This window comes from Mus caroli, unplaced genomic scaffold, assembly GCF_978045245.1.
Source record: "Mus caroli unplaced genomic scaffold, Mus_caroli_1 scaffold_3, whole genome shotgun sequence".
Lineage (NCBI taxonomy): Eukaryota > Metazoa > Chordata > Mammalia > Rodentia > Muridae > Mus > Mus caroli.
Window position 1 is genome coordinate 151755737 of NW_028227258.1, and position 21428 is coordinate 151777164.

Here is a 21428-nt window from a genome sequence, read left to right on the forward strand (position 1 = left end):
ATGTCAGAGGTCACTGTGACTTAAATGCTGTCCCATGTGTAGTTTAGAGACCTGTCAGTGTGGGCATGTGTAGTTTAGAGACCTGTCAGTGTGGGCATGTATAGTTTAGAGACCTGTCAGTGTGGGCACGGTTTAAAGTGAGTTGTTCTTCGTCTCCTGAGATGTGGTGGTTACTTTATTCATGCAGAAGCTATTTGTCTGTGTGTCACACTGATCCTGCTGCGTTTGCAGACATAATATATAACAAGGGAACAGTCCCATATTACCCAAGAAACCCCAATGCATTATAAAGCGTTAGAGGGGTATCCATGCGCACTGGCAGACAGGGTGGTCGGGTCTCCTCGGCTGTACTCTACCTCAGCTATGGGCTTCCTTGAATTTGCAGATAGATGTATAATAGAGCAATCTGCCTCTGTTGAAGTGGCTTCGACTTACCCTCTTTGGTTACATCTGGTTTGTCACTGAGATACCCTACAGGTGCCAGCACGTGCACACTCTCAGATGGCCACATTACTACTGTAATATCACTGAATCAAGTGAAAATGTAAAAATTAGTGGTCTTTCTGCAAGAAAAATTTAGTTATGATTCATTAGCCTAACACAGAAGTCATGTTTTCTTCCTTTTCTGCTTGCTTGAGCATAAACTTCAGGCTGTTCCTCTTAATTAGAATGTTCTGGAGCTAACCAAATGGGTGTAGTTTAAATAAGGCCTCTCTTACCACAGCTAATGTTAGCCTGGTATGCTCCTCTACTCTCAGTATGTCTCTAATACAGCAATATTTGACAGTGTTTACAAACTACAAAATAACAAATAAGGAGCACTAGCCTGAGCACTGTCAGCAGCATGATGGCGGGAACAGGGGGATGGTCCACGTGGAGGAGAACATGGCTGCGTGGAGACCGGGTCCAAGTGGAGGTGGTCAGTGCTTCCCATGGAGCGGGGAGCAGTAACTGCGAGAGCAGTCAATGGTGGCATCCCTGGGAACTAAGTGCGGGTCTTATGCCTGCCCTGTGGTTCCTTATACATTGGTCTTGCTCTCTGCTAAGATAGTGTCCTCAGCACAAGCCTTTCCTCTGAAGATGAATTTGCTGGGTACCCAATATCACCTCAGTGAAAACTCCTCCTTGAGAGTGAAGCCACACTCTTAAGTGGACAGCAGTCGTGGGTGTGTAGACAGACAGACAGACACTGGTTAATCTCTAGCTCTAAGGAAAATGGGCTTGAGGAGCTAGGGGGATAAACAGAGGCACGGGAAGGAAATAGCTATTTTGCAAAATATGTGTCTAGGAAACCAGTGAGATGGCTGAGATGTAAAGATGCTCACCACCACGCCTGACAGCCTCCACAATTGTCCCATGGGGCACATACATATGCACACACACATACACACACACACACACACGCCTATATAAATAAAACTGAATTGAAAATTGAAAGTTGGGAATTATGTATGCACATACACGTGTGTAGCAAACATTTCACACTGCCCTGGCTAAGGCGTATTAACCTGAACAAGCATATGCTTGCTTGCTTTGCGGTGCTTGAAGTCTTTATGGAAGACTTTAAGAACCTCCTTCCTCATACTAAGATAATAAACTACCCATTGCTGTGGATGCTCTGCTACACACTGGTGCAGCCCCAGTCAAATCCCACGTGAGGAAATCAAACATCCCAGCACAGACTTGAAGAGAGCCAGCCAGTTCCAGGCACGCCTACCTTCTGTGAACATGGCCCTGGCGGCTGGGAGGCCTTGCTCCTGCAGGGAGGCTCTGTGTTTCTTATGTGAAGTGCTGCTAGAGGCCTTTCAGATTCTGAAATAGAAGTAGCTAACCTGGAGAGAAGGCACGGGTGTGAGCATGGCATTCCTGTGGCTGTTGGAGCCTCCTCATACACAACCAAAATCTTACACGGTTTCCGCACACGTGCATTTCAGTGCCAAGTACGGAAGCTTCTGACACCACCACGGCAGCACTCAGCAACCAGATCAGGTTCTTTCTGGTTTGGGATCTTGACACTGGCACACTCAGCCTGTCCCAGGAAGGGATTCTGAATGTGCAGTGTCCTTCTCTCTGCAGGAGGATGAAGCCTTCTAGACCCATGTGATCTCCTGTGAAGAACTGACCCCACCTGCTGCTCACCCCAGCTCCCACCATGGGCCCTGCAGGAAGCATACTGAGCAGTGGGCAGATGCAGATGCAGATGGTCCTGTGGGGAAGTCTGGCTGCTGTGGCCACGTTCTTCCTCATCACCTTCCTCATCCTTCTGTGCTCCAGTTGCGACAGGTTAGAACAAACATGCATGTCCTAGAGCCTAAACCTGTTGTTTTCCCTGTGTCCGATGGAGCCTCTTTATTAAGAGCCTCCCTGGCCCACGTTCATGGGTTGGTTACAAAGGGCATTCTTCATTAGTCAATTGAAAATGCTTATTGATCTTCCTGGAGGGCAAAGCAAAGAGCCCTTCCTATTTAAATGTCTGGAATGAATTCTGCTATTCTTTGAGCACAGTCTTTGTGTGCTGACTTTGGCCATGGGCATACTGAAATCTAAGTGTGAGGTACTATATCCTGTTGCCACAGTGGGAAGTTACTGAGGGTGCTCACTATTGTGTGGCCTGGAGAGCTCACATATTAGTAAAACTGTGTGTGATGAACTGCCCTTTAGGAAGAAATGGCCTTGTATTTCCTACAAAAGAGGCTCACTGACTATGGAAGCCTTTTTTCTCTCTTTTCAGCATTATACTTGTCTCCCTTGGCTCAGGGAGAAGTGAAGTTCTTTGTCACCAAGACTGATGCCCAGAACAGTCAGAGATGATGCAGGGTGTGCAGCCTTCTGGTATAGCTGGGAGCCAGTGGGAACCAGCTTAGCCAGCTCCATACTCAGCTCTCTCGATTTTGATCCCATTCTAAAATCTGTCAAAAAGAGAAACTCATGGCCTCTGGCCTCTGCAGCCTCTCCTAGTCCCTGCCAAGCATGGACCCAGGTCTTTAAGGACAGGACAAGCCTAGAGACACTAGACTTGGGTCCCCAAAACTTCAAGATTCTGCTACTGTAATGACTCACTCTCCCGCTAGGTGTTGCCCTCTCCTCGCCACAGATAGAAATGTGGTCTTTACAGCCAATGGCTTCCTTTAGCCTGTTCTGTGTAAAACACATTCTGTTTTTACTCGGCAGACTTTCCCATAGACTGGAAGTACCTCTGACTCATCCTGAGAGAATGTCACCTCCCTGAGGTGACAAAGTAGTATCTCCCATATTTTCTCTCATTCCTTACAGCACGTGACTTCACAGACCCTTAAGGGAGAAGATGAGGTCATTGTTAGGATTTGCTAAAGAATAAAGGCGGTGTCTGTCATCTGAGCGTTCCAGGCACAGACAGATCCTGCTTGCAGCCCGCTGTCTCCCGTAGTGGACTTGACCCTCTGGGAAGGGGTGTGCCAGAAGGGGGCTCAGCCTTTGCTGTAGGTCAGGACTTTTTCTGATCTAGTTTTGTTAACCTGGTTAATAAAACCAGAGAGGCAGAGCTGATAAATGTTAGACTAGGGAAGTATGGTGTCCACTTCACTTTAAGGGACACATTTGACATCAGAATGGTATTTTCTTCTCCCTTTCAGAGAGAAGAAGCCACGGCAGCATAGTGGGGACCATGAGAACCTGATGAATGTGGTAAGCCTCGGTGTGGCTGTCTGTCTGTCCAAGTACACCTCTCCAGGCATGGCGCTACTGGCTTTCGACACAACTGAAGCTGGCATGGGGACGTAATGGATATTAGCTGTGACTTTCTGTATACTGTATATACGGCTGGGAGCCTGGCTTGACCAGTGTTCAGAGTAGCTTCTGCAGAGATGTCTTCATGTCCCTCCTGGTCTGGGAGGGCTGTCACAAGGAACAACTAGACAATTCATCTAAGATTTCTTGTCTCTCTGCTCTGGAGAGCAGAGTCCAGCATTCAGTGTTGTCACACGAGCCCCTTCCTGAGCTAGATGTGTTCCCAAGCTCAGCTCCTTCATGCACACCCACCCAGTCCTTGCTGTCACCTTCCCTCTCTGAATGTATGTCTTGAAGCCAAGCTTCATAAAGATAGCAACTGTGCCTCTCTGACTTCGGTCCTACCAGTGCCATCTGAAATAGCCCTGCTTTCAGATGAGGTTAGGCTGTGGCACTAGGAACTGAGATTTTGGCATGCATTTGGGTGGCGCTGCAGCCATTCATCAGGGCCTGGAGCCCACAGCATAGCTTGACCTTGGTGCATTAGCGGACCCTCAGCATTTGATGGGATCCTGAGAGACCCAGCAGTCTCAAGGAGAGAGCTGTCCACCTGGGTGGTAGACCTTTTGTTGTGCCCTTTAGTGGCAGCAGCCTCAGCATCTGTGTCTGCAGGGCTGGGTGGAGCTCCCTCTGGGCGCCAGGGCAGGTCTAGGAGAGAAGGCGCCTCCTGCTCCAAGCCAGGAGCACATATGCATTTCAACTCTGAGGGGCCTGGGCTGTTTGCACCCAGCAAGCATGTTCAGAGCACATGCATGAGGCACCAGGCTGCCTGAAGCCCCACTTCCCAGTGTGCCTATAGCCCAAGCAGACAGGAAGCTCCTCCTGGACCCCAGCCAGGGCTCTCTTCCTTTGTCTGAGACCACCATCCCACCCATCACAGCCACCCTGGACCTCAGCATTTCTCCTGCCCTGACTGATGTTCTCCCGATATTTTCACCTCTTCTCTTGTCTCCACTCCTTGTTCCCAGTGTCTCTATTCTCCCCAGTGCTTGCTTGTGTGACAGGGTAGGGGAGGAATGGGGAGTGGACAGATAGGCCCTGTCTTTCTTCAGATCCCACCTTCCTCAGTCAGGTGGACAGGAGGTTGTGGCTGAACTCAACTCGGGCCTCACTTGCTCCTAGTGCTCTCAGGCATGGCGAGACCTGGCAGCTCTACCTGAGTACTGTATGAAGCCAGTGTTCAGGGGTGGGAACAGGCTTTGCCGGTCACTCTGATATGGGCATCCACGTGAACGCCGGTCATTCTCCATCTTTCATCCCTGTTATTCTGCCTGAGGACAGCAGCCTTTGCGGGCAGGGAGAGTGCAACAGGAAAGCAGAGGAGAGTGCCGCTTCTTCATTCTCTTCCCCACATAGGATCTCCTCCACACACCTCCAGGATAGACTGTATCCACAGGATGCCTGCAGACAGTGCCAGTGAGGCCTGCACACAGCTGCCCACTGAGCTCCTGACTTCCCTAGACCACTCCCAGTTTGCTGACTTGTTTCTCATGGGAGCTAAGGTGGGAAAGAGCAGTTCAGACAGAGATTATAGAAGTTCGGCAGTGGCGTGCTATGCAGGAAGCCTTCCCTTGGTCCCCCTCTCTGTCCCCTAAAGACACTGTTTCTCCAATATGAGCATCTCAGGGTCCTGGCAAACCACAGTCACTTCATAGCAGCAGATACGAGCAGTATTGGCCAAAAGAGCAGACTTCCCGGACACTTGAGCACCGCTGCACTTCAAGGGCTATTTATTATCTGTTATTATTTGATTTCCCATCAGAGTCAGTAAGTTTGTGAAGCCAACAATCCAAGACTCCTGTACAGGTTGCATCAGAATGTCCCTGTGATATCCTGAGACCTGGGCTGTGTCTTGGGCAGCAGAAGCCATTAACATGAAGAGGGTAGGGTCCGACATGTTACACAGAACACATCCAGAAGCAGCTGCTGTCTTCTGCCCTGTGAGGACTCTGCCTGCCATGTTGTTCCCCTAAGGACACTGTTTCTTAGGGCAGTCCACACAGCACCATCACCCCAGAGGGACAAAATCAGTTCTCCCAAGTGTCTGTGCATCTCTGAAAGTAGGAAAGGTTTGCAAAGCAATTATTCAGTAGATGATCGTTTCAATAAAGCTCTGAAATAGGCTCGGGAATGTATAACATCAAATGCTGTGTTGACCAAACAGCGACACTTTGCTGTTTGTTTGTTTGTCACCACCTGTGTTTTAGGGATGGCATTGATCCCTGCTGGGCTCTGTTCTGACCCACACAATAATCTGTGGTCTCCATGCCCCTTGAGCTAGGAAAACACAGTGTGCCCGTAGCCCATCTGTAACCACCGGGTGAGATGCACTCCCTGCAGTCCTGGGAGACTCCCAGTGCCTGAGAGACCAGAACCACACTTAGGAAATAAGTTCAGCCATTCTCCATTGGTGAAAATGGTCCCCACTCTCAACACTTGAGTTTATCTAGTTATCCATGGCATTCAGTTTAACCGTTCTTGTTTTACCTGATTTAGTCAATGGACTCTGGCCTTTCTTTGGCTGCTTTGATTTTCGGAGTATCCTCTGGTGCCCAGCAGATTCTTAATAGAAGATGTGTTTGGATTTTTCAGCCTTCCGACAAGGACATGTTCAGCCATTCGGCAACCAGCCTGACGACAGATGCACTGGCTAGCAGCGAACAGAACGGGGTGCTCACTAATGGCGACAGTAAGTTCTGCAGAGGAAGCACCCGGGAGGCCTAGGCTTTGAGCAAGGTGCTCAGGGCGGTGGTGATGACTCTGCCCCAGGGTTCCCAGCACCCACGTGGCAGCTCACAACTCTCCCTGACTGTAGTTGTAGGGGAGCCTCCACACGCACCAGGCATGTAAGCTATGCACAGACACACACGCAGATGACCAGTAGGGAATGTACTCTATCCCAGTCATTGTTACTACCAGCTAGAGGCCTCATTTGCATAATGGCTGCTGGTGCCGGGTACCCTCTTGGAATGCGCGCTGTCATTCCCTTCACTGTGCCCACACACAGGTGGCACTATGCCCAGTTTAAGTGAGAGCTAGCACAGGGCTACTGGATTAAATTACCAGTCTAATGGTGCAGTGGCTGGAGTGACTGGCAGCTGTCCAGATCTTGAGTATGAGGTGTTTGCCTGCACCCTGCTGGGGGCTGACGGAGAGCCACCCGCCTGCATCCCTTCCTATCATCAGGTCTTTTGCTAGCCTTACTCTTTCTCTATTTAGGACTATGCAGTCTCTTGTCTAGGTAAGCAAGGTTTCTCTACCCATCCCAATGTTGGCTGACTACACATGGGGGGCGGGGGGGGGGGGGGGGAACAGCACACACGGAGTTGCTTGTCATTCAGCATGTGGTTGCCAGAGACCAGGACATGGACATCTGTGAGAAACCAAATCCTTGTCACAGAGTCATTAATAATCTGGCTGATGTTTGTTATCACAGATTTTGAGAATCTGTAACTTGAAGCAGGGAGCCCTCTAAGGCAGACACTTAGTCTAGGGCAGGCATGTTGTTCCACACAGTGGAGTTGCAATGATTTCTTCCTGCTTTGCTGTCACCCAAGGCAAGGAAGGGACCTTGAGGGTCATCAGCAATGGCACCCAAGGCTGCAGGTGCCAGTGCCCCTGTGTTCTGAGACCAGATAGCTAGAGCCTCAGCAGGAGCCACTCCTGCAGGAGAAGCTAGAACTCTAAGACTGGCTGCTAAACCCTGAGGCTAAGGGTTTCTTTTCCTCTCCCTAACAGATGACTGGTCTACTCTTCATACAAGTATACAGTGTGTTTTGCTCCCGCTCACCCTCACTCCCCTCTCACCTCCACACATCCTGCTAACCCCTTCCTCTTCCCAGATGCCCCCTCCTCCGGTTTTGGCTCGCTTGGGTTGTTGTTGTTGTTGTTGGGGGGGAGGGGGCGGCTGGGCACCATGAGCAGCTCCCAGCTGACTCGATGCCGCTAATTTCTCTCTGCTGTACAGTGAGATCCAGTTCCTAGTGAACTTGGGTTGATATAAGCACCCTAAGAGCAAATTCCATTCCACTCACGTATGGTCGAACAGTCTCTGGCACCTAGCCAACACTCAAAAGCCAGGTACGACTGACCGACAGGTGTCATGGTCACCACTTTAGAGGCAATCCGAGGATGTCCTGGCTGGACTCCTTCTAAGAGGAGGCAAGGATGTGAGGCTGAGGTGATGTGGAAAGAGGGCACAGAGTTTCCAGGCTCTTTTAATGATGGCCTAAGGGCCCATCATGGTGTCTCAGCTTCTGTTATGTCTGCCAGATGAAAGAGACTGGTGAACTGGGGTGGCAGTGGGAAAAGGCTGCTCCCCTCATCTAGGCAGAGACCAACTCCCGTCAGGGGAAGAGAGGACACTCATGCCCCATGTTTTTAGAGTCTTGTAGTCTGGTCCCAGGGGTTGTCAATTTTGTATGCTACACTAGGGGTAAAACCCAGGGCCCGTGTGTGAGGCAAGCCCTCTGCCGCTGAGTTACTGCCACAGCCTGCCCTTTACCCAGCCTGGTCTTGAATTCAGCCTTCCTGCCTCAGCCTCTGTAAGAAGCCCTGCCCCAAGCCCCACCTGTTGTTACTCTCACCTGGTGCCTGGCAAGCCTACTGCCTCCGTGGGTTTCAGCAGGAGTGATACGTAATGAAGTCAAAAGCATAGCCCACATCATTTATTCAATTTTGTACTGGGAATGCTACCGTGAATCGGTTCCCTTTCAATGTAATGGAAATAAGATGGTGCATTGGCACTGAAGTCTGCAGCTGAGCATCAGGTAAAACCAGGTTTGTAGTGGCGACATCGTGGTCCATGCACTGGTTATTAGGGCCGCTTCCTCCGCCCACTGTTCACACCTTTTCCCCTTCAGTTCTTTCAGAAGACAGCACGATGACCTGCATGCAGCATTATGAGGAAGTCCAGACCTCGGCTTCAGATCTACTGGACTCCCAGGACAGCACAGGAAAGGCCAAGTGCCACCAGAGCCGGGAGCTGCCCAGGATCCCGCCTGAGAACGCCGTGGATGAGATTCTCACAGCCAGGGCTGCAGACACGGAACTGGGGCCCGGAGTGGAGGGGCCCTACGAGGTGCTCAAGGATAGCTCCTCCCAGGAGAACATGGTGGAGGACTGCCTGTATGAAACAGTGAAGGAGATCAAGGAAGTGGCAGACAAAGGCCAGGGTGGCAAGTCTAAGTCTACTTCTGCCTTGAAGGAGCTTCAGGGGGCTCCCATGGAGGGCAAGGCCGACTTGGCTGAATATGCCTCTGTGGACAGAAACAAAAAGTGCCGCCACAGCACGAACGCAGAGAGCATTCTGGGAACTTGCAGTGACCTGGACGAGGAAAGCCCACCTCCTGTCCCGGTTAAGCTTCTGGATGAGAATGCCAACCTTCCCCAGGAGGGAGAAGGACAGGCAGAGGAGCAAGCTGCAGAAGGGACCGGTGGACACAGCAAGGTGGGCTTGGGTCATGCCGAGGCTACCGCTCTGAGAAATATATATATAAATACTAGCGTCAGCTGTGCCTGGATTTTCACCCTCTGAGCCTTACTGAAAGATTGATGTATATAAAACCTTTCTCAGCATCTCATTTAGGTAGTTTCAAGATTTTATATTATATAGCTAATTAGACTGCGATTGCTGCCTTCATTTTGAAGACTAGGAACCAGATAGGCAAGGCTCTTTACCAGACATCTTCCCTCATCTCAGCCTCAGGCAGCCTGGTAACCTTGAGTCTTTGAGGAGAGTCCCACAACTCAGCGCAGAGCGGCCTTTACAGAGTCCGGATGTGTAGCGCCCCTGCTTGCAACTTACTGTGTATATTTTCCTGGACACAAGCTAACAGCTCTTATTTTTCACAAGTTCCTAAACAATATTTTTAAGTAATTCCTAAGCTGTTAGCAGAGATCTAAACTGCATCAATAGTCCACCATAGTCTTCAGTGCATGTGTCTTTCAGAGTCTGCGCCACAGTGGGCCTCTCACCTGAGTACCGGCTAGATTGTCCTCACAGATTCACTAAGCCGCACTGCCTCAGTCTGCTAATACCAGACTTCTAGTAGCCTCCAGCCGTAGCTTCCTCTCGGGCCTTTGCAGGGAGGCCCAGCGGAGGCAGCGGTAGCACTGCTAACGGGCAGCCCTCCTGTGGCTGCACCGGTTGTGCTCTGATGCCGTTCTTGGCACTATTCTCTATGAAATCAGCTGTTGCAAATGCCATAAAGTATCTGGAAGCATCCCCGGGAAGTGCAGTGGTTTCTACCCTTCAGATAACCAAAGACAGATGAAGCCAATGTAAGTCTGCAGTGCCTAAAGCTTTTTATTGGCAAGCATTTGGAAGATAAAAAGGTTAGCTGTTAGTAAGCAGTTCTCCGAGTTTCACATTAAAAACTGGAAATACACATCTAAATTATCTCTGCACATTGTACACGCAAGTAATCCTCCATGGAAACAATCCCAATTTTATGTGAGTTAAGAATCTCAAAGGTTTAAATGTTTATCAAAACAAAGATTTTATTGAGCATCTACTGCATGCCATATGGCCTTCTAGGTGTTAATGAATACACCAGTGAACAAACATAAATTAATGAAAACCCCAGGTCGTGTGGAACTTCAACTTTAAGCTATCATACAGTTTAAAGGGAAAAATAAGCTAAAGCAGATTAGGAGTAAGCAGGGGTGGGGTACACCTTGGACAGAGTTGTTGTGTGTGACGGTAATCCTAAGCAGAGTTACCGTGCGACTAAGAAAGCTGTACGTGTACTCTTTGGGACGTTGTACAGCTTGACCACTTGGAAACCCCTAAGTTATAGCAGTGGCTGCTATACAGAGGGAGCACTGAGGTAGGGAATAGCAATGGGCAAAGATAAGAGCAGTTTGCAGACAGGTGCCTGGATATGAACTTAGAGAGCCTAGGCTCCTAGTCAGGACAGAGGCAGAAGAAGTGATGAGAAGAGCTAGCTATAGCCAAGAGCTCAGCTGGGGGCGGGGGGGGGGATGTACCAAGGGCTGGCACAGCTGGTGGGCACAGGAAACCAGCAGGAACCCAGCTGGAGTATCACAGGCAAGCAGGAGCTAGGGCAGAGCTGAGAGCTGAGGCTCTGTGTGTGTAGCATGCCGTACCTTTAGAGAGCAGGACTGATCCCAATGTTGACATAGCTCAGGGCAGCTGCAGAATGACTGGTCTAAAAGGGAAGGCTGGGACTAGATTCATATGGTTTAGGACCAGTAGCAGAAATGTGGTATTTAAACAATATAGGGTTAGATGAGTGTCTATTAGGGCCAGAAGAGCCCCAGGAACAGGGCTCTGGGGTCGGGGGAATAGCAGGAAAGACCAAAATAGGGACAAAAACCAGGAAAGGGAGCAGGGTTGCTGAAGACCAGGTAAAGGAAGTGTAGGGAGGAAGGGCTGACCTCAGGTCACACAGGACAAGCCATCATATTGATGTGGCCATCTTGAGGGACCAGGATGAAGAATTCCTCAGACTTGTGAAGGTGGAAACCCAGCTGGAATGGCTGCAAAGACCATGTGGAGAGGACAGTTATCTGAGGTTTTATTGTACCACAGTGAGAAGAGGACAGAGCTAAAAGTCCAGCTGAACTTGTTTGAGCGCAGTGTATGGCAAGAAGTTCGTTTGTGGTAACCAAGAAGGGACTGAGGGACAGTGGGGACAGGGTAGAGTCCATAGAAATGCATTTGCCTCTTCAAGTTTTCTCAGAGAATCCAGAAACAAGGCTATGAGCTGTGTGTACCAAGTAGATGGGCTGGGGAGGAAACACAGGTAGAATATGCCTCAGAGAAGTGGCCTGAGACAGGGAGCCTCTCTCAGGGCCCAGCCACTGGGAAGGCAGCAAGGACAGACAGCAGAAGAGGAAATGAAGGAGAAAGGAAGAAGTAGCTACATCACGATTAAGTGTTGGAATTACAGAGAGGAGCTGAATAAGGAAAGCTGGCATGGTGAGGACAGAGAGGGACGAAGAGGAAGCTAAGGCCTGGGCCAGTGAAGGACTCTGGGAGACAGAGAAGCATCTGCCAGTGTGGGAGAGACATGGTTTGCATAGATATGGCTTGGTTGGAATCAAGAATTAAAGGTCATAAATATGTTAGAGATAGTTAATAAACCAGGGTCCAAATCACAAAAGAACCAGGAACCAAACTCAAGGAGAAACAGATCAAGGGGAGACTGTGAGCTGTGGGGTTCTTCCTGGTGATACCGCAGGCTGTCGGATATAACTGCTGGCGTGCCGTGCAGAACTGCAGGTCAGCCCTTCCTCGGCGACTAACACATCAGAAGGCCTCTGTACACCGTGAAGCCGCCGGGCAGCCGCGGGCAGCCACGGGCATGGGATGCTGATGCAGGAGACGCAGAGCTGCCTGTATCCTGTAGAAATAATGTGAAAGCATTTGCATAGACATGGACATAAGTGCTGGGCTAAACTATTGGCTTCAGACTGTTTTACTTTGTTGTGTTTTATTTTATTTTTTTGACAGAGATTTAGTTCCTTGTCATACAAGTCTCGGGAAGAAGACCCGACTCTTACAGAAGAGGAGGTAAATTTCAATTCTTTTCAAATAAGCAAAAAAGTCTGAAATGTAGATCTTGTGGGCTGGAGAGGTGGTTTGGCAGTTAAGGGTTTGCGCTGCGCCTACACAGGGGTTGAGTGGCTAGAACCTAGCTGGGCTGGGCAGCCTACAACCAGCTGTCTGACCGACTCCAGAGGATTCCATGCAGTGCTTCTGCAGTCCACAGGCATCTGCGCTCTCGTGCACATGCAACTTTAAAAATAAAAGTTAAAAAATGGAAGCTAAGTCTGTAATCCCAGTTGCCATAAATCCAATCTAGTGGCAAACAACGACCCCTGTCACATGGGAAGTAGAGGCAGGAGGATCAAGAGTCTAAGGCTAGCCCTGGCTATATTAGGCTAGCCCAATTATCTACATAAGACTTAAAACTTAAAACTCCATTACTGAGGTATGTCAGGGCAGGAGCTTAAAGGCAAGAACTGAAGCAGAGGCCATGAAGTCCTGCTATAAGGAAGCCTGTTTTCTTATATAAGCCACTGTGGCCTGCCTAAGGGTGGCACCATCCACAGTGGGCTAGGCTCTCACACACCAATCACTTGGTTTAGAAATGGCCTCTAGGCTTGTCTACAGGCCAGTCGTACAGAGGTCCTTTTCAATTGAGGCTCTTTCTCCCAGATGATTCTACTTACACCAAGTTGAAACAAAACACAACAACCCAGCCTACAGTCATGGTTTCTCTCAAATGTAATCCCAGGGCCCACTTGCGGGGCTGGAGGATGTTTATTTCATTCAGTGAAGCCTACACTGCTTGGCAAGACCCTGCCCCCACCCCTCCTCCCACAAAACTTAGTGCTTCTTCCCAAGAATAAATGTTCTGTGATTGTTGCCTGGGCTTGAAAGGCATGACAAGCCCTCAGGCCTGTGCTTGGATGTCAAGGCTAAGATGGTTGCCCATGCTGGGAAGGTATGTGATAGACTGTGAACCACAAGAATGGCAGGGTGTGTAAGGAACCAAGTGAAGGGCACTAGGCTGCAGGAAGGGCCGGCCCACATGAACAGGAGGAAGAACTAGGGTAAGAAAAGAAGGAGAAGGAGTTCTAGGCAGCAGCTGGGCGGCCACCATAGAAGAAAATCAGCAGTGAGCTGAAAAATTCCAAAAGTCAGGGTGGTTGGGAGGCGGGAAATGTCTCCCTGAGGAATGCTGGATACTGCTCACCTCAGAAAAGATGAACCCAGATAAGGCTAACATCACTTGAGGAAACCAGTGAGAACAGATGAGGAGTATCCAAGAGCCAGAGTTAAAACTTAGGAGACTTAGTGATGCCTTCTAAATGTTGAAGCCGTGATTATGGCATGCAGCGTGCTAGGTTCGGACACAGTACCAGACACCTTCCCTGCTCTTGCTGCACATGGCTGGAGTGGAAGGCCCCGTGTGGGCCCTGTGTGCCTGTGGAGCCACACACACATAGCAGGAGCCTTGCCTTGTACAGAGAACTCTTGAGTGCAGTGCAGGAAGATGAAGCATCTCGGAGCTCAAGACATAATTCCCACAGAGGATACTTCCTAATCCCCACATGCACCTGTTCTCACGGATAGGAACTTTCACCTACCTATTTCCCTGACTACGTAGGGCAAACCCTGGGAGTCATGGGTGAGGCCTCTGTTACTTCACTATGCCAGGGACAGCCAATTGCAGAGGCCATTCAGAAGCCTTCCAACCTCTACTCTCTTGCTTGCATGTCTGGAGCGCCTTCACTGGCTCAGGCACTGCTTTCTACTGAGTCCTCTGTGATTCCTTGACCTCCCACTAGTCAGTGTCCTCCAGCCACAAGAGCTACATCTGGTCCCATGAGATCTCCACGAAACTGGGTTTATAGAGAGTTAATCAAATAAGTTTCATCTACAGAAAGGAAGATATTGTTTAATTATTCTCTAGTAACATACAGCTCTTACAGGCAGTAGGCCAAGTGTATAGCTTGTCACCAAGAAGTGGAGGAGGGAGTCACATCTTGCAGGTGGCTTGTTCATGTCTCTCTGTTCCCTAGATCTCAGCAATGTATTCGTCGGTGAATAAGCCTGGCCAGTCGGCACACAAACCTGGACCATGTATGAAAGGGCCAGAATCTGCCTGCCACTCCATGAAGGGCCTCCCTCAGAGGTCGTCATCTTCCTGTAATGACCTCTATGCCACTGTGAAAGACTTTGAGAAAACTCCCAACAGCATCAGCACACTGCCCCCAGCAAGGAGGCCCAGTGAGGAGCCAGAGCCTGACTATGAAGCCATACAGACTCTAAACAGAGAGGATGAGAAGGTCCCTCTGGAGACCAATGGCCACCATGTCCCCAAGGAGAATGACTACGAGAGCATTGGGGACTTGCAGCAATGTAGAGATGTCACCAGGCTCTAGCAACTCAAAGAGGCTGTGATCAACAGCTCTGCTGTGGAGAGGAGGTGACTGCAGTTTCTCGCTGCTTTGGTTACTGAAATCTTCAAGTGCAGGCTCACAGCTGTCACCCAGTTTCCAAAACAGTAAGGTACGGACCTGCCTGCCAGGGCAGCCACCCTCCAGTGCTCCCAAGAACCCCCTGGTACCCCTTACCTCCACATTCCACAGAGGAAGGCCAGCTGTGGGTGCTGGAGGGGAAGCCCCACCCACCAATGCCAAAATCCCATCTGCCTGCTGAAGAAGAGCCAGGTTTCCGTCCTCGTTCTCTTTTCTTCTGCTCCTCATGCTAAAACACTGGCACTTCACCCCTGGAGACCTCCCATGTGTGTTTCATCCCACGGACGGTCTCCCACTGGCTTGCACTGGCCTTCAGCTAAATGTTAGCATGGAAAGAAACTGGTTGCTGTTAACCCACCCTCTTCCCAAACCTGCCTCTTAGTCCCTGGGAAGGAACCTGGATGTGCAGGCTGGGAGGTATGGGGTGGGCTGTCCCTGGAGTCTCTGGGGTTCTTGCTCCTCGTTGGACACTGCATCTGCAGGCTTCAGAGGTACATGAGGTCAGTTGAGATATGTTTTAATGTTCTATGTTGAAAACCTTCCCGACAGTGTTTGCATTTTCATAATTACTGTGGTACTTCTGTAGCTCTTCACACCCAGTGCTCTTCCTTCCAAACAGAGCCTTAATGTTTCTGTGAGGATGGCAGCCATGGTGTCTATCCCCAAAGGGCTGCGGACATAAATGTGTTTCCAGTGGTCTTTGCTGCCCACATGTGACTTTCCTATAATCTGACGGTAATCTGAGTAAAATGTAAACATTTATTTTATTATATAAATTTATAAGATGTTTTATGTTTAATGCCTAATTTCTAGAAAGTGCCAGAAAATATATATTAACTATTTGGATTTTATGTACAGTGATTTGTACTCTCATTTTACAAACGATACCATAAAGCACATAAGCTAGATAATTATAAGCAGTTTTTATTCTTTTCTCTAATCAGTAATATAACATTGAAGATTTGTTAAGGCTCAACTCCTCAGACAGTACTGGGAGTTCTAGATCCAAAACACTGAGGCATTGGTGGCAAAATGCAATGGACATAAATGTGTCACTGCTGAGACACTCGGTGTTATAAATAGAACAAAATCTGACTTGGGAATCCTGAAAGTACCAGACTTTCACTGATGTCTAGTGAACCCTCTAAGGACACCAGTGGCGGTGCCTGCCCCCGCTCAGTCTCTGCTGATGCAAATCGCCCGGTTGTTCATCGATTCACAAGAGTCAGTGGCTGCAGCAGCTCACATTGAAAGTTCAATCACCTCTCTAGATCTTCCCAGGCCAGCATTGGAAACTGTGTTCACTTTTCATTTTAAAAGGAGCCTAGCTGAAGTGCAGGACACAGATAAAGAGACAGCCTTTTCTTTCCTACTGCCGTGTGGCATCTTATTCTAATGACTTAAGAATCGTGCTATTTTCCTTCCCTGTGACAAAGAGTGTGCGTGGGAAGGTGACGTGACCAGCTCTGTGGCCTGTCTTTCCATCCTTGTACTCACTGACTGGCTGTGGATCGTGCCTGTGGAGCTGCAAACTCTCTTGGATGTTGTTGGCATTAGCCTAATCCTCCATGAAGATGGTGGGTGCATGGATAAGCATAGCCTCTGCAGGCCTCGCCGCAGCGGTGGGATACCCCAGGGACCTGGGAGCAGTAATGGGCAAGGCTGTTTGCAACCACTGATTTTCACTGCTGTGTATTAATGAGTTTGGCCCAACCATCTCTCAGGCCACAAGGGTCCCCTCATCACCTGCCACTCCCCATGCCACAGGGTGCTCCTGGACATGTGCTTGCCACCATGCAATTCCTTATAGGCATCGTATAGCTCAGGAGTTTGATTATGTCTTATAAAAAGTCTTAGCGGGAAAGCTGGTATGATCTCTAAAGTATAAAACTCTTTTTTTCTATGAATGCATGCTTTATTATTCACGTACCATCCAGAGACATCAAACCCATCAGCCCCCTGCTCCAAGAAGAAAGTTGAAAAACATTAACAGTAAAGAGCCTTTGCCAGAGAGTCAGAGATCCTATGACCCGTCACCTCTGCTTTGGTGCCCAGAAGAGAGCATGAGACTCTTCAAGGCTCCCAGAGCTTCGGGGAGTCCAGGGTCGTCTTGAGAGGACCCCTTGGGGTTCTGCCCAGTAGTCCCTCTTGATGCACAGTGGCAGCAGCACAGTTTCCAATTCTTGTGGGCCTTAGACAACCGCTTGAGCTTCATCTCACGCCTCTTCTTGAAGAAACAGTACCTGATGTCTCCTTTGGTCAGTTTGAGTTTGTCAGCCATGAGTCCCCTCCTTAGTCTTTCTCAAAGTGCTTTTTCACTTCCTGGAACTGCTCATAGGTGAGCCCAGAGTATCCATCGCAGTAGGACCGACCCCAAGTTGTCTCCATCTCAGCTACTTCTATCTCCTGTGCAGCTCACTTGAGTTCTGTTCTTCAAGACTCTTTCATCAGAGATAAGTTCATTATAAATAATCATGGCATCTTGAATTCCTGTTGTCCAAATGTCCCAGAGTTTCCAAACGTGGTGTGTAACACGGTCATGAAATGTGCACTGACATTCCTCTCCTGGTCCGAGAAGCTCGCAGTGGTAAGAGTGAGTGTGACAGGCGATCTCGCAGGTTCTGTACAAGGAACCTGGAGGCCCTCTCCCTAGCATAAATTCCAAAGGAAGAAGCACTAGCTTGTGAGGATACAGATTTTAGCCAAGTGAAAGAGCAAAAGCTCACAGCAAAACAAAAGCCTGGACAATCAAGCCAAAGATGCCAGCACAGCAGGAAATGCGTGGTAACCATGTAACTGCCGCTCGCTCGGCTGAGCAAAGCGAGCCCCTCACCGAGCAAAGCGAGCCCCTCACCGGTTACTCTCTTACTTGGCTAAAATCCATGTTCCTGTCTTTGAGCTGGGCGGAGCCTGTAGTTTGGTTTAAAGTCTAAATGTTACAGAGTTTAAATGTGTGGGAAACCATCATCAAAAGGAGGCTGGACTGTGCACATAAACACCTGAGTCTACAGCAGGCTGGACTGTACACTTAAACACCACCACAGAGTATATAGCGCTGACTATAGACTCACCATAGACTATCTTATGTGAAATTTCCAATATTCTAAAAGAAAGTCATTTTTATAAATGTGTTGGCTGCATATTTTTGACTTGTCCTTATCTAAATCACATCACTAAGTCTGCAAAACTTCTAAATAATACCAATATTCTTTGTGGGAAAAGGGTTGTTTGGGCCTTTTATTATTTTTACATTGTACCTCTAAATATTTATGTTTTATTGTTCTTCAGCTTCTTTTATTTAACTAAAAGATGTTTGTTTGGATTTTTACTCTCAGATGAAAATTGGAAGCATAATTTTGCTTAAAAGGCAGTACTAAAGATCATTCCACTTACTATTCAGATTTCCCAGTGCAGGCTCCCCCTTGGACTGGCACTGCCATTCTGTAGGACTGGTTTGGTTTGGTTTGGTTTGGTTTGGTTTGGTTTGGTTTGATCTAGGACCTGGGCACTGCAGCCCATGCCTGTCACCCTATAATGAGGGAGAGTGAGTGGGAGAGAAGGAAGGTCTTGCGTTCAAGGCTAACCTGGGCTACAAGGCCAGAGCCTATTCTAAACAAAGTGTTCTGGTTATCTCAAATCCCCTTATATGTGTTATAAAGGTTGGTGACTCCCTCCTCAGACTTGTATAGTAAACTGGCACCTGTCCAATATTGCTGTTGTATTTACATGCTTTGTGATTTGTGGGGGAGTTTGAAATATAAGCAGATAAATCCACTGTTACAAGTAGAGGCTGTAGTTCTCATTCCAACAAGTTCCCTCATAAGGATGGTTGGTTGTAACATGTCCCTGAGGTTCCCAGCCAGTTTGAAGGTACTCCTCTTATTCAAGTAGGGTACAAAGTAGTCCAAGACACAAAGCAGTTACTAATTATCTCTGCTGATATTTGTAACTATCTGATCATCTAGTTCATGAAAGAGTAAAGAGGTTTTGTTCGATGTGAAAATGCTTAAACCTTGGCTTTCTATGTTCAAAAATATTCACATTAGCCTCGGAATCTTATGGTTCTTCCCTGACTCTGATGCCCTTCAAGAGGCAGAAGGACTAGGGTGTGAAGTCAGTGTTTCCTTCCCCTCCCTTTGCCTGCTCCTGCACAGATGGCCTGCCCCTTCATCCATTTGCCATGGACCTCATCCCCATCATGAGTGTCTACACAACTGTCACCTCTGTGCCATATCTACAGCATGTCCAGCTACTCTTCAGTACCACTCACCAGCCTAGGTGGGACCACTGACTGCGAGTCTGCAGTGGCCACCGCAGAGTCTCTTGTCTCAAGCTCCAAGAGAAGTCACACACTAACCTGCAAGCCAAGGCTGGTGACTTTGACCATTCCTAACGCATGAGTTTTCCATGTAAACCTGGTCAGTGAACCTGACACGAAGTTCCCCTTTACTCTGTACTGTGTGGCTGGTGCTCTTGTGTTCTCTCTCTCTCTCTCTCTCTCTCTCTCTCTCTCTCTCTCTCTCTCTCTCTCTCTCTCTCTCTCAAGTTGATTCCTCCATGTTGCTTTACAGAGACCTGCCAACTACCCAGGAATGCAAAAGCATTCATAGTATTTGTCTAGTAGAGATGCTGTATGAAAAATGCCAAAACCAAAAAGAGAAAAAAGGAAAGAGAGAGAGATAGATGACGGATGGATGGATGGATGGATGGATGGATGGATGGATGGATGGATGGATGGATGGATGGATGGGTGAGTGAATGGGTTGATGGATGGATAGGTGGATAGGTAGATGGGTGGATGAATGGGTGGGTGGGTAGATGGATGGATGGATGGATGGGTGAGTGCCTAGAGAGTTGAGTCTGGAACTCCAATCATTCTATGTATTTTTAGTGCATTTTTTAAAGTATCAAATACACAATTGACTCTGAGGGAAGACAAAAAAAGCAAAATTTGAACTAAGTATTGTGAGTAGCTCCTGCCTGTCCTCACTTCCCACCTGCGCTAAGGTCCTGTTTCTCAACCTTTCCAATGCTGTGACCCTTTAATACAGTTGTGGTGACCCCCACCACCACCATTCAATGTTTTGTTGCCACTTCATAACTGTAACTTTGCTACTGGTATGAATCATAATGTAAATGTGTGGTCTGCAGGATAGAGAACCCAGAAGGGGTCTTAACCCACAGGTTGAGCGCCAGTCTTAACATGTAAACAGTAAATGTATAAAGGAAGACTAGTAACTCAAAGGTTAAACTTTTTATTTAGATATTTTCTTTGTAACTCAAGAGTAAGCCAAGTTTGAGGAAAATTCAGTGAGGTCATTAAAGTTATAATCTGTAAGCCAGAAGAAGTAGCCCTCCCAGTATATTTTTTCTAAAGACTTTAAACTGTTTTCTCTAGGAAGATCAACTCCTGGAATAAAAGAACAAAGCTCCCATAGCCTTTCCAGCAGAGCATATATCTGTCTGCCACTGCCCAGGTGTCTGTTCTTGTCATAGTATTTCAATAATTTATACTGGGGGGGGGGGAGCACATTTTAAATTTTCTTGGAAAAGTGAATTCATGTGTTAAATTAAATTGTCCAGTTTTGTCTAAAGAGAATGATTCCTTTTGGAGACAAGAGCACAGGGCTGTGGTTCCTGTCCCACCATCAAGTTTACTGTGTGACCTCAAGCAAATGATTGAACTTCTCTGTGCCTCAGTTTCTCCATATTACAAGATGGGGATAATGATTACCAACCATTGCCTACCTCATAGGGATATTTTGGGAACAAGTCAGATAATGTAAGACAAAGGCTTTGATCTCCTTAAAAGGTGCTATATAAACTGCGGTTGCATTGTTAATGATCCAGCATTGTGTTTAGGATTAGATGATAGCAATACTTTTTGTCACGTTTCAGTCGAGGAATTATTTCTACTCTTCTGTGGCTAGATCACAAATTTTCATTCAATAATGGTACTTAAGGAACTGACACGGGTGTTTGTTTTCTGTCTCTAATGCTAATATGTCAATTCTGAACAGTCATAAAAGGGTGGAGTTTAACTTGTGATGGCTTCTAGTTCACATGGAAGAAATCTTATTCAAGCTGTATATTAAAAGTATAATTACTTGTAAATAGCAGGTACGTTGTAATTAAAGACACTTATAAACTTGTCTTTGTTCTTTTTAAATTGTAATAAAGGCCAGTTTTATATAAAAGCTTGTTAAAATTTGTTTGATATTTGGAAAGGCCAGAAATGGTTCATTTCTATGCTTCCACATAGAAGGATGCTTAGATCATGCCTGAGGATCAGACCAACGAGGGTCATGGTTAGAGCCAGATTTCTGAAGGAAAAGCATCAGTGCCTGAATCCTGCTCCAGGTGACCTGTCTGTGAGATTGGAGATTGGAGTACCACCTACTGAGAAGTTTGTCTTGGGGACTAAATGAAGGGTTGGGCATCACACCTGGGCTTTGCAATTGCTAATAGACTTCACAGGAACCTGAGCAACTCAGACTAGCTTTACCCACCTTTCCAGGCAAGCCTAGAAATGTCTGCTTCCGGCCAAGAGGAAAGTCAACTTCTCTGAGATGGGAGGCTGAGAGGCAAGGGCTTCACTTGGGTGTGTAGCCTTGAGTGCTTGACTGACTAACACTGGCCCTAGGGCC

At 48.0% G+C, this 21428-nt stretch overlaps 1 protein-coding gene across 3 annotated transcripts in view; it reads left to right on the forward strand.

Annotated features, from left to right (window-relative positions):
- Nucleotides 1-20955, forward strand: part of Pag1 (phosphoprotein membrane anchor with glycosphingolipid microdomains 1) — a 150476-nt gene extending 129521 nt beyond the window's left edge. For all 3 annotated transcript variants that reach the window (XM_021158325.3, XM_029475223.2, XM_085836026.1), the window contains 6 exons: nucleotides 2077-2283; nucleotides 3612-3663; nucleotides 6358-6454; nucleotides 8628-9214; nucleotides 12245-12304; nucleotides 14323-20955. In XM_021158325.3, coding sequence (XP_021013984.1) covers nucleotides 2153-2283; nucleotides 3612-3663; nucleotides 6358-6454; nucleotides 8628-9214; nucleotides 12245-12304; nucleotides 14323-14685 — 1290 coding nt within the window. In that variant the 5' untranslated portion in view covers nucleotides 2077-2152 and the 3' untranslated portion in view covers nucleotides 14686-20955. The remainder of the gene's footprint in view (nucleotides 1-2076; nucleotides 2284-3611; nucleotides 3664-6357; nucleotides 6455-8627; nucleotides 9215-12244; nucleotides 12305-14322) is intronic.
- Nucleotides 20956-21428: the final 473 nt, after the last annotated feature.